This window comes from Taudactylus pleione, unplaced genomic scaffold, assembly GCF_031769625.1.
Source record: "Taudactylus pleione unplaced genomic scaffold, aTauple2 ptg000186l, whole genome shotgun sequence".
In the NCBI taxonomy this organism is placed as follows: domain Eukaryota; kingdom Metazoa; phylum Chordata; class Amphibia; order Anura; family Myobatrachidae; genus Taudactylus; species Taudactylus pleione.
The window spans coordinates 10,522,583-10,536,428 of NW_028284588.1; the positions used below are offsets into that span (position 1 = coordinate 10,522,583).

At 38.1% G+C, this 13,846-nt stretch overlaps 1 protein-coding gene across 1 annotated transcript in view; it reads right to left on the reverse strand.

The window, feature by feature from the left end:
• Window positions 1–13,846, reverse strand: part of LOC148519656 (NFX1-type zinc finger-containing protein 1-like) — a 371,972-nt gene that overhangs the window by 111,001 nt on the left and 247,125 nt on the right. Inside the window, exon 18 of the mRNA XM_088476329.1 lies at window positions 968–976. Within this exon, the coding sequence (XP_088332455.1) occupies window positions 968–976 (9 nt within the window). The remainder of the gene's footprint in view (window positions 1–967; window positions 977–13,846) is intronic.

The following is a 13,846-nucleotide window of genomic DNA, read 5'->3' on the forward strand; positions in this document are numbered from 1 at the left end:
TTGTCACATTTGTTATCTAATACAGAAGCTAATACATAACATAAATTACCCAGGTACATGAAGACCAGCTGTACTGGCCTGGCATACAACTATAGTAGTCACAAAGTAGTTATCTGCTGGTTTCCAATTAAACTGTAAAAAATCATCTGCAACCAAGGTATTAGAGTATAATTGGCATTATTATCCCATGCAGAAGAATTTGAAATATTTAATTTTAACCAAAATACAATTTCCCTAATGGTTATAATCTTTTACACTATATATTTTTTAGTATACTATTTAGCTATTTCTACTGTACCTACCTCCTCTAAAATGTGGATGTTGAAATACTTGTCTAAATGGTACATTTCTGCTTGAAAGTCCGATTGCCGTTAATATCAGACCCTTTTTTAACATCTATGCAACCTACCTACTAGCATGACTATTACAAAAAAGATTGTAACATACTTTGGGTCTAATTCAGTACCTATCGCAAGTGCAACCAAGGACGCATATAGGGTGATTTTTGCCATCGCACATGTGTAAAAGCCATACTGTGTTTGCGCAGCAATCGCACTGCAATTACGGACGTACAGAGGAACCTTCGTACAGTGAGTGACAGGCTGTCAGCGTTTGGGGGTGGTGAAGGGGGGTGGTCGGAAGAACGCAGGTGTGGCTGCCTGTTTGAATGCCGTTTCCTGGGTGTGCAAAAATTAGCCACTGCAATTGTATACGTAGTATGAGAGCCCTTTGTGTGCGAGGAGACTTGCAGTATCTGCGGCTGTTCAGACCTGCTGTAAATGATGAGGCGTGAGTAGCCGATGTGCGTCGATGGTACCGGTGTTTACGCAGAACAACATTGGACGGAAAGCAATAGTGGGCGTCTTTATGCCGGCTGAGCTTTGGCAAGCATTAGCATATTTTAGCATCTGAATTCCGTAAGAATTCGCTATTGCGATCTGTACTGAAACAGGCCCTTTAGGGATACCCTGTTTATCTTGCACAACCCAGCATGGCTATTGTACAATGGCCACTTGGTTATATCAATGAAGACACTGGAGATCTTAATTGGATTTAGCGTGTCTTCAATAAGCCTTATGAATGAGGGTTTTAGACCAAAAATGTAAAGAACTCGAACAAAAATGTATACTGTCACATTACTAGTTTGCTGTAATCAGTTGGTTAACAGCTCAAAAACAATAGTGTCACACACCAGCCCCTGTGCGCTGCTACCCTACACACTCCTGTCAGCTTCTGTCTTCTGCTGCGGACATGGCGTCCTCTCCGAAGGTTCCCGCACTGCCTGTCCATGGGCTCTGCCATATTGGAATGGTGTTATTCGGATGTCTGGCCAATCCTGAGAAGGCAGGTCACATCCACATGACTGGCCGGACCAATCAAGGGCTCACTATTTATATTCCTCAGGTGCTGACAAATAGTTGCCAGTACAACTTCTCTCCTAGAGGCTTCAATACTTTGGCTCCTGGTCCCTGTGTGCTTCATGGCGAAACCTGTTATCCTGCTGTACAATATTTCTAAACCTGCACTGTGCAATCCTGATATCCTGCTGGACAATCCTGCTAACATCACACTGTGCAAATCTGATATCCTGCTGGGCAATGCTGCTAATCTGTACTGTGCAGACCTATTATCCTGCCGGGCCATACTGCTAATCTGCATTTAGCAATCCTGATATCTTGCCAGGCAACCCTGCTAACCTACTGTACCATGTGCAATCCTGCTGGGCAGTCCTGCCAATCACAACATGCAATCTTGCTGCTCTCTCTTATCTTGATATCCTACTGTGCTATCCAGTTATACCTGCATTGTATATACTGATATCCTTTTCAGTATTATCTGGATTCCTCATCAAATAAACAAGAAAAAGGTAGTAGGTTGGTGCACTGATCAAATTAAATTGATGTATAATAAAACATAACTATTATTCAGAAATATTAAAATACATCTCTACTCAAACTAAAACTCACAGAGAGGCAAAATATTTAAAATAAAGAAGTGTACAAGAGAAAGAAAAGGTGTTTAAATAAACACAGGCATAGCAATGTCACAATACAATAAGGTTATGTTCTAGAATGTACCATTTGACTGTTTGGAACTATTATCAAAGAATACTATTTCAAACAGGTGTGTCTGCATATATAGTTTTCACATATCTTATTATATATATATATATATATATATTTAAAAAAAAAATAATATATATATATATATATTTATTTTTTGTCCACCAGTAAATGTTATCACTGTAATAATTAACTGCAATCTGTGTATAAAGTTATCACTGCAATTGATGGTAATATACATGTGCTGTATATGCTGTTTAATTGTATATATTTTTCTACATCCACCAATAAATGTTAATTCTGAAATGATCCTAGATCTGTATATCAGTATTGTACGTTAGTGCAATAATGAGCATAATCATATCTTTAATTTCCAGAGTACATAAGGGGTTAATATAAACTGTAGATTGAGTAAAAATGACTATAATACTGGAGTAATTAGGAATGTTTCAACCCTTATAAAATACGTATTTCTCCTAGTATCATCATTTATAGTTATCATCAGTTATAGTCTTACGTCAATATATTAGTTATACAGGTTGAGTCTCCCATGTCCAAATATTCTGAAATACGGATTATTCCGAAATACAGAGTATTTTTAGCATGACTGAGATAGTGACACCTTTGGTTTTTGATGGCTCAGTGTACACAAACTTTGTTTAAGGCACAAAATTATTAAAAATAAAGTATAAAATTACCTATAGGCTCCGTGTATAAGGTGACTGTATATGAAATAAATTAATTTCATGTATGTACACAAACTTTGTTTGAGCCACAAAATTATTGAAAATATTGTATAAAATGACCTGCAGACTGTGTGTATAAGGTGTATATAAAACATGAATGCATTCTGTGTTTAGATTTGGGTCCCATTCCTAAGACATTTCAATATGTATGCCACGGCTTGACAAATTTTTCCAAAATCTAGGAGCCAGGATGAAATTGTAGGAGCCAGACCATCGCCCCCCCAAAAAAAATTACAGGAGTGAGGTGCACAGCTCTGTGTGTTATGCAACTGTTATACACACTATACTAGTCCACAATATGGTCACAGTTGAATGGATACAGCAAAATGAAGGCTCCCTCACTGCTCTGCACAGCGCCCCTGCTCCACCCTCCAGTAATAACGAACCACATTTCACATAAAACAATGATGCCAGAAGTACAACAAAAACCCCCTCCCCTCATGGTTCATCCACTATTCCACTGAAGCCGCTCCGCAATCCCTGGCTACGCATAGACCCTACTACCGGAGAGCTATATGCAGCCGGAGATAGGAGACAGACAGCCGGAACGTACAGGATGATCAGCGTAGACTGGGACAGAAAGCAGGGATTAGAGCAGGCCAGGATGGAGAGGCGTCATCAGTGCAGGCCGGGACGGACAGAGGCACAGCGGTCACCACAAGCGACACTCAGCACATGCACTCCTGTGCAAGATATGAACACCGCAATACTATAGGCATAAATCTCCACCAGAGCTGATGAGGATCTCATTCCTCCCTCACTGCAAAATCTGGTAGACAGGCAGCAAAATCTAGTAGCCATGGCGATCTTGCCCCCGGGATTTGTCGAGCCCTGTGGTATGCTAATATTCCAAAATACGGAATATTCCGATATCCAAAATACCCCTAGTCCCAAGTATTTTGGATATGGGAGACTCAACCTGTATAATAATATATGTTATTATAGCCAGTTGTGTCATAGTTAATATAAGATGTTTTAATGTATGGGTTTGAGCACTAAGAAAAAAATCATATTGGAGTAAAATTCATTGTGATACTGGAGTAAAATTCAGTGTGATACTGGAGTAAAATTCAGTGTGATACTGGAATAAAATTCAGTGTGAAATTGGAGTAAAATTCAGTGTGACACTGGAGTAGGATTATTAAAACCCCTCTGCAGAAATTCTCCCTCCTAGGGGTAAATTTTCTAAAGCAAGAGTTTTTAGAAGTGGAGATGTTGCCCATAGCAACCAATCAGATTCTAACCATTACCTTCTAGTAGGTGCTATTTAAATGTTAAGTAGAATCTGACTGGTTGCTATAGGCAACATCTCCACTTCTAAAAACTCTCACTTTAGTAAATATACCCCCTAGTATCTTCATTTGTTCTAGTGGCTGTAGATTAATACCTAATGTTAGTCGGTCTTGTCACAGTGTGATGGAATTTGTAGTCACAGAACTTTACGGACATAAATAGGCCACTTAGATTTATTATTCATTGTGAAAACCAATTCTCAATTGAGAGGAATATACCCCTAGGTCATCTGTGGAATTTGTTTTAATACAACAATTGATGCAAAGCTAGTTGGTGAATAGATTATCCAGCTGGATCAGTTTTTTCTTAAATTGTAACATTTCAAAAAGGTACATTTATGAAATAAGAGATTGCTGTTGTTAAAACTTTAAAGCATCAATAACAGCCAATCATATTATAATCTCACAACAGTGTCAGAGGAGTAAATTTACTAAAGTGCGGGTTTTTAGAAGTGCAGTTGTCGCCCATAGCAACCAATTAGATTCTACTTACCATCTATCTAGCACCTTCTAGAAGATAATAGCTACAATCTGATTGGTTGCTATGGGCAACAACTTCACTTCTAAAAACCCGCACTTTAGTAAATTTACCCCAGAATGTTTAACTCTAATCAGACACCATGTTGCGCATTTATAGTGTAGCATTTTTTCCCTCTATTCTCCCCCAACACAGTACAGTCAATTAAAGGGGTATTAGTGTGTCTGTCTCATAGCAACTTAGCATCTGATCCGAAGGTTAAACAACCTATCAAAAGTTTCTTCAAAAGGTTTCTTCAGTTGTGGCCACTGCAAGGCATGTCCGTATACTACCAAAACTAAAAGGATTTGTAGATAAATATAACCACACATGGCAAATGTAAGATTTCCTCAATGTTGCGATGACCAGCCATGACCCTTGATACACTGTCTACTTGAGCATATACTGTAGGTAGTATAAGAAATGCAGAGCCAGAATAAGTTCAAAGTACTTACTTACATTTCCTACTTCATCAACAGAGGAACCCGCGCTGTCTTAAAGCATTTGCAATGGAAAAAGTCAAAGTTAACATTCGAGGAGTGATCATATGACCCAAATTTTAAGAAGAGGAGCCCGCTTAATCTTTTTGATGGGAATTACACAACCTAATGGCCTAAATGAAAGAAATAATTACTCTGCTTTTTTATAGTTGAATTCTGTTTTAACAACTAATTTTTTTTTTACCTTTTACCTTTATGAGAGGCCTATTGCTTTATGTTTCATATAGATGACACCCCCCTCTCTCCTAATACTACACTATGCACATTGAATAACTATTTTCCTATTTTCTCCTTTCACTAAACTTCAAATATTTCTATATCGCACATCCTATATCACACACCGACCTAACACTGGGCCTGATTCAGACCCGCTCGCGAGCGCTATGTGCTCGCAAGTGGGTCGATGGTGGCCCAGTGCGCATGTGCACGACGGAGCCGGCTCCGTCGTGCGCATGCGCGAGACCCAGATAGCGACAGGCAAACCGTCGCTTCGGGTCTCGTACCAAAGGGGGCGTGCTGTCGATGTTGAGCGACAGCATGCCACCTTTGGTGGGCGGGCCGGGGGAGTGGCTGCCCAAACGGAGGCCTTCCCATGTGAACGCCTCCGTTTGGGGGCGGCCCCACTGACATCACGAGTGATGTCAGTGGGAGAGATTTCAGCTCTGTTAGAGCCGAAATCTCTCTGGGGCTTGCGGCAACGAGACCCTACCACAAGGGTCTCGTCGCTAGCCCGATGGTCGTGATGGTCTTGACCATCGTGACCATCTTCCTGGCCGCTCGCTAAAGCTGTGAGTGGTCACCCACAGCTATGCGAGCGGCCCGGAGGCTGCTCTAAAAAAAACAGAAGGCCGGCCCTGATTCAGAGCGAGCGCTCTGTCAGAGCGTCCGGCTCTAAATCAGGCCCTCTGTACATACAATTTATCAATTATAGTAATTGTTTGTGCAACCTTTTCTTAATTTTATAGGAATTTCTTCTTTACACCTAAATATGTATGTGATAAATCTGTTATCCACAGAAAACTCCATCTTGTAACAAGATGGATGATCTGAGCCTGTAAAGATATTCATAGCTTTAACTGTAATAAAAGAACAAAGAATGATTTTGCTAGTCTTTGAGTTTTAGAAGACCTTGGCATCAGCAGATGCGTCCTAGTAAGGGAATGGGTATGAAATACCACCGGCCGCATGGCCGGCGGTTCGATTCCCGTCAGCGGCAGCCCGACAGGAGCAGAGTGCGACACAGCGGAGGCCCGACAGCGCTGGAAATCCCGATCGTGGATAGGTAAGTATCCGCTAACCTAACCTAACCCCCCTAACCCTAACACTCCTTAGGGGTGCCTAACCCTAACTTCCCCCCCAAGTGCCAAACCCTAATCCCCCCTCTAAGTGCCTAACCCTAACCACCCCCTTCCCCGCTACCTAAACCTAAGTCCCCCGGGGGGGTGCCTAACCCTAAGTCCCCCCCGGGGGTGCCTAACCCTAACCCTCCCTCCCCCTAGCCTAACCCTAACCCTCCCGGGGGGGTGCCTAACCCTAAGTCCCCCCCGGGAGCCCTAAACCTAACCCTCCCCCCCACGGCTGTCCGCTCACGGCGCCCGGCATCACTACGATCGTGATGCCGGGCGCCGGTCTCCCGGCATCGGGGAAATGCGGGCGTCTACATCTAGACGCCCGGCATTTCACCCTTGCCGGGATAAGACAGTCGGGAAGCCGGCTGCCGGTATATAGGCAGTCGGCTTCCCGATTGCTTCCCCCTAGTAAGATTAGCTTATGAATAAAGACTGTGTATTCCTAAGCCCCCCTAACACTCCCACATGTACAGATAGTGCTAACAAAGACTGCTATAGTGAGATATAATATGTGAATATTCTGATATGTATTGCCTACACAAAATATAGCCAGAGAGAATCTTGAAGCCAAGTGTGGTGGTGGTGATTCTGTCTCCTGAGTCTCAGTAATAATTCAGGGGTCTGACATACACTAATGAACATGGGCTGGTGATTCATCACAATAGATTAGCTCTGATCTATCACTTGGAGGTCCCGTACTGGGATTTCTAACCCTGATCAGTGGACGGACACGTCGGGAGTGACCGGGACAGTGTATTCTAGTTAAAACCAGGGATGAGTACTTTTGCTCAAACTATACTGCACTTTTTTGGGAAACTCCCGTGTCTGTTTGGGGATTCAGGTAAGGAAATCTGTGTATCTCAGATTCTTGATTTTGTTTTTTGTTTTGGGCTTTATTTTATGAAATGACATGTCCAATGAATCTTTAAAAATCTATACAGATAATAATCCTTATAGATTTACATATGAGAAATGTAAATGTGTTATTGTGTTTAACAGTCTGATAATTGTTTCCCTGATTAGCATAAGTATTGTCCTTTGATACATCTTGTGATCTTTATACTTCTAGAGTGAATAGACATAGAAGTACATTTTGTTGTTAGTAGGCTGTCATATTGATGGAGGTTATCTCCAGACTAGGAGAATTTTGTGATTTGTTTATAACAATTTTGCCAATCAATCTATATCCCAAAGGTACGTTCATAGTGTGCCCAGGAATACTAAGGAGTGGCTTCTTCCTCTAAGTAGGAACTCCCTAACAGAATAGGGTTTAGTAAGCCCAGGGCTTAGTAAACCCACCGAATAAATTAGGGTTTAGTAAGCCCACCGAACAAAACAGAGTTTAGTAAGCTATACAGTGTTTTTGTAGAACCCACCGATATGGGTATTGCGGACAGTAAGATGTTTACTGTCCAACTGTCAGACCCCCATGGATATTATACATGCAGTGTTAGGTTCTGGGGTGACAGAAGGAATGGAAATGGAACACTTGATCCGATTAAAATTACAACAGATATGTAAATCCCTGCATAAACAGTAACAAACTTGAAAGCAAACTTTTAAATTAGCTAAAAGTGTTAAACCAGATCTTGTTAAACAAAGATTCACATAAAAAGGGAATCAGAAATTATTTGTATGTACTTTAAGGATTATTTTGAAGTAACATCTGTAAGGACAGTAGGTCTAAATTGTTCAGTAAAGAATATTGCTAAAAGTAACTATGCCCTGATATAGACTGCGAAGCATGTAATGATTTGGAATTGTGGTGTTGTAAATTGTAGAGGTTGTAAACTGAACCTATCATATACTGATCCCAGAAAAGATACCAGAAATTAAAAATAGAATAAGAAAATACATAGAAATGTGAACATCCTCGATTAAATTGCGGAGAGTGCTAAATTATTTAAATGTAAAAAGAAGTACAAATTGCAAAAGGTAGATTTCAGAAATGTGTTAAAAGATTTCAGTTTAATCCTACGTGTTTAAACAAAAGAAATTGATTTTAAATCAGATGCAGAAGTTTTGCTTATTGTTTGTCTGGGAATTTCATTTGTCTCCCTTAAGACATTCTGAAGGGAGGGGGAGAGTTTTCAGCAGTTTGTACAGAAAATAATGAGCTTGCAATGCAGAAGACCTTCAGAATGAAAATGTCTGATGATTTAAACATAAAAGATACATCAATTAAGGTGTATATTCAATGACATTTAAATATGATGTTAATGAGATATTTAAAGATTTGAAAGTATGACATAATTGCTCACAAAAAAAGCTCAGTGCAAAATCTCCATGTATGCTGAGTTTTGTCATTTCACCAGCCAGCAAGCAAATCACAATTGTGTTTACTTTAATATGAGCCTTTGTTTTGTTGCAAAAAATGTTTTTATTTTGCTATAGACATTTGTTTTAGTGATACTACATAAATATGTATGAGTGTTGTATGGGTATTACGGGACAGTGTAAGTAATGAAGTCCACCTCTTCCTTGATCCTACATAAGGATTTATTAAGCTATTGTTATTTACATATATGTTACCCACAGTGAATAAGTTGGATTGTAGCATTGAAGTGTTTACAACAAGTGTTGAAATGTAACAATTATTGAGACATTAATAACATAAGGATAATCTATGTGTATTAGAATAGAACACACATAGCCAAACAATCATAGGAAGATAATGTAGCCCTCAGAATCATCTACCGCTCAATATGACCAGTCATAGAGTCCTGCAATATATTGTATCTATCTGGGGCTGCTAAAAATGTTATTCAGTTCAAAGTAATCTCACCAGAACATTTGACCACCTCTATAGTCCCGACCACTAGCTTGGATGGTCAAATACAGTATTTACAAAAGACAAATCCATTGCAGATTATTGTAAATAATAGTGTAATAGTCTCTGATGACTGCCCACTTAATCTGCTAGGGGCAGATCTAGTGTCAGCATTAAAATGCCACAATAGAATACAAAGATGGGGAAACGATTTTAGCTTCCAATCCAAGACTTTTTAGAAAATAGCCTTTGTTACAAGTAACGTGCATCAAGAGATCTCATTAATGTTGTCAACATTGAAAGTCTATACTGAAATGAGATGTTTGCTAAATTCCCCAATATGTTATGGGCACAAAGTAAAATAGATATAAAGCTACTTCCCATTTAAATTAAACTTAAACTAACATGTGGCCAGTTAAACAATACCCTTTAAGATCAGCTCAAGTAACCAAATAGGCACAAGGTTGCATGAAAGTTGGGGTATTTAGGGAATGCCGTTCCAGTTGAAACTTGCTTTTGTTCCTTATTAAACGGAACACCCCAAATACAAACGGATTGCCCTCCTTTAAGATAATTCATGATTTAAGAGAGATTAATAAAAGGTTACAGGTGTAATACACTAACGATACCTAATCTGCATACCTTGTTGAATTACATACCACCCACCTCATAGTGTTTACTGCCTTTAGTCCCTTATAAAAGAAGCAGTCTGTTTAGTCTAAATTGCTACAAGGGTATGCTGGAAGTCTTAATGTTGAAGGAATTGGCTGTTTGCCAGTGCAATCATAATCGTTATGCGATATGTGGATGATTTAGTGTTGATTAAGAGCAAAATTGTTTGTATGAAATAATAGTATTACTGAGTATTCTGCACAAGCAAAACTTTTTTCTAAAGTATTTAAAGCTAAATTGCAATCCATATAGACAAAAAGTTGATATTTTAGGATATCATATATCAGTGTAATTTAGAAAGCATATGTCCAGACAGCTTAAAGCCTTTTTTGGGCTTATTTACATATTGTAAGGAATGAATACTTAATGTGAATAAATTGTAACTTTGTTGTAATGCAAACAAGGGATTGATACAACAGAATCCCCTTGCATTAACATATGAATTAATTGAAATTTATTTTACCTGATTATAGTAAGCTGTTTGTACTGTTTAGTTATGAGTCTAACTCACATGTTTAGGGGGTCATTGAACAATCACATGGAAACTCTTGTCACCTAGACATTGTTAAATGCTGACATAGTGTTAGGACACCCCTTAACTTTTATAATATCACAAATGAGTTATAAAATTTAAAGCCTAAAGAAAGCATTTATCTGTTGTTAAAATTACAAAATATGAAGTAGCTTTGTTGTACAACTAATATCACTCTTAAAGGTACAATGTTGAAACCCTGCGTCATCATTACTTTTGCGGGTGTCAAAAGATGGGAGAGTATAGTGATAATATACAAATAAATAGTGACAGTGTCAAGGATGACACTGAAAATATACAAACTTTTTATTTTTTTAACTAATGAAGCAGGAATCATTGTCCTTATTTAATTTTTGAAATGTTTCTTTTGAAGATGGAGTTCCATACACAAGATATGTTGACTACATCAGAGCACTGTTTACCGCATTCCAGTTATCCCAAAGGCTTGTGATAAAAATGAAGGTACACTTGAGAGACTACACCTGAAGCTGAAGACAATAGACTGGTAGACCGGGCCGCATGTGTTGCTGCCATAAGTCAATGCTCCCAAGGACAATCCACTTATGTGGTAGATCCGCCCCCAAGATTGACTTAAGTACCCGCACAAAGCTCCAGGTACAAGCTCCAGAGGCTGAGAAAAGCAAAACTAGGAGCTAAGGATAAATGGTGAGTGGGGGGGGAAGGTCAACGTTTAGGTCTACTAAAAACATTTTATCCAGTTGTAGCCCAGATAATATATGGCGAGGTGCACTTGGGGAAGTATACAATGGTGGCTATCACCAACCGTAATTGGATAGCTCTGGGTTTTGCACAGGCCTGTATAACAGGATGCCCAACATGTGCATTGAATAATCTGGGTAAGACTGTCCCCAACCCTTTTGAAAAGTACTTACCAGACTCAGTGTTCCTTACAAAGGATACAAATTGATTTTATACCACTGCCCAAATGTTCCGAATGTGATGTCCTCTTGTATAAGCCTCATCAGTCACTAGCCCGGAGGGGAGGTGTGTTGGAGGGCAGATGCAAAGACAATGGCCAAGGTAATTAAGAAAATTATTTTCTCCAGTGTTACGAAAATCATGATTGAGGTCATTTGCAGATATGGTGTACTATGTATCAGTCTTACAGAAACAATTAACTAAAATACATAGTCAGGTGTTTTCTTCTATTCCAGTCATTTTATCTTGATACAGGAACCCCCTGTTTACAACCAGGAAATTGGATGATAATTTGGAAATATACCAGGAAGGCTATTGAGCCCAGATTTGAAAGTTTATTCCAAATCCTGATGAGTACATTTATTTAAATGAAACTTCATGGGAAGGACACCTGCATATATGTCTCCGATTGCAAAGTCTTCTTCCAAGGGGAGTTGGAGTAATTTGAAATTGTGAATAGATACATGTTCCTATGCCCCAAGCCTGACAAAGGCTTGTGGAAATGTATATTTTGCTTGCTTTGTTATAAGTTTAATTTTAGCTTTAAAACTTTGAGTTGTTATCACAAGTATTAAGCTGAGTAGCTTGCATATATAGTGTTACATCAAGAGATGAAGCAGTAACAATATCTAGACTCAGTGTATAGTCTGTTCACCATATAGAAGCTTTAGCCAAACTGTTTGATAATGTTACAGATGAAATATTTGATGTGTTTAAAATGATCTCTAATGAACTGCAAAGTAAAGGTTATGGGACAGTTTAAACTGATCACTGCTTGTGTCTTATAGTGAGACTAACCTACTGTAATGTATATAGCTGATTACTTTTCTGACCTGATACATGGATACGTGAAGAACATCAAGGAACTAAAAGAGCAATTTAGGAAAACACATGGTAATCCAGAGTATGATCTTGATGATAATGAATGGTTTTCCTAATTAAACCCAGTTGAATGGTCTAATGAATTTAGTAGATGGTTATCAGGAATTCTTTCACTTATTGATAAAGGTTTAGCTTAGTTTGTAATCATTTAGATTGTTATAAAATTTGCTGGTTTTCTGGTTAAGAAGTTACTTACACTTGACTGTAGTTTCTCCAAGGAAAATACACTAAAGGCCTTGATGATGATTCAAGTCTATGATAACATCTATGCCTAAGACAACATTCCAAGTTGTACTATTTGTGGAACCAGACTCATTGAGGATGACAAGCAAACATGTGGACAATGCAAAACTATCATCTTTTCCCTGAATATTCATGACAAGATGGACTGAATAAGAGACAATTAGAGACTGAGGACCATGGACTTGCTTTATGGGGAATGGAACAATGCGTAATCCTATGTATAGGTTCCTGTAGATGGCACCTGTGCATAAATGTACCTATATTTAGTATAGCAAGTTCGTGTTCCTCTTTGGTAGATAGTATAGTGTAAAGTTATGAATAAAAGATGGGAAAATTATAAATCTGTTATCCACAGAAAACACCATCTTGTAACAAGATGGATGATCTGAGCCTGTAAAGATATTCATAGCTTTAAATGTAATATTGCACAAAGAATGATTTTGCTAGTCTTTGAGTTTTAGAAGACCTTGGCATCAGCAGATGCGTCCTAGTAAGATAAGCTTATGAATAAAGATTGTGTATTCCTAAGCCCCCCCTAACACTCCCACATGTACAGATAGTGCTAACAAAGACTGCTATAGTGAGATATAATATGTGAATATTCTGATATGTATTGCCTACACAAAAAATAGCCAGAGAGAATCTTGAAGCCAAGTGTGGTGGTGGTGATTCTGTCTCCTGAGTCTCAGTAATAATTCAGTGGTCTGACATACACTAATGAACTTGGGCTGGTGATTCATCACAATAGATTAGCTCTGATCTATCACATGTTTCATAGCTATAAAGACCACAATTAATGTATATAATAATAATAATAATAATAATAATAATAATAATAATAATAATAATAATAATAAATGGTTAATATCACTTTATCAACATCTTATTTGTATATATTTATATTTCATGTCAAATGTTCAGGGTATATTATATTATTGTCAATTTGATATTTAACTATATACATATATACACATAATACAAAATAAAACCTATTTTTGCTTATGAGAACCTTCTCTCACATCAACTTTAGTCACAAATAACCTCTATATTTATTTTTATTTTATCATAATGCAATATGTATTTTTAATTAATATATTTGGATAGTTAACTATTTAATAATAATTACATTTTCATTCAGCCAAAGATACATTCGAATTATATACTGTATATATAGATGATTGATTATTTCTGACATAGGTGAGCATTTATTCTCTCAATCACCTCTTAAATTCTTTCTTGAAACAAGCATACATGTTCATAAAACATAGATTCCATTATATCTGTTGAACAAATCAGTGTCTGGCACTCACATCAATTTCCTAGATGATTGTCACTCATAAA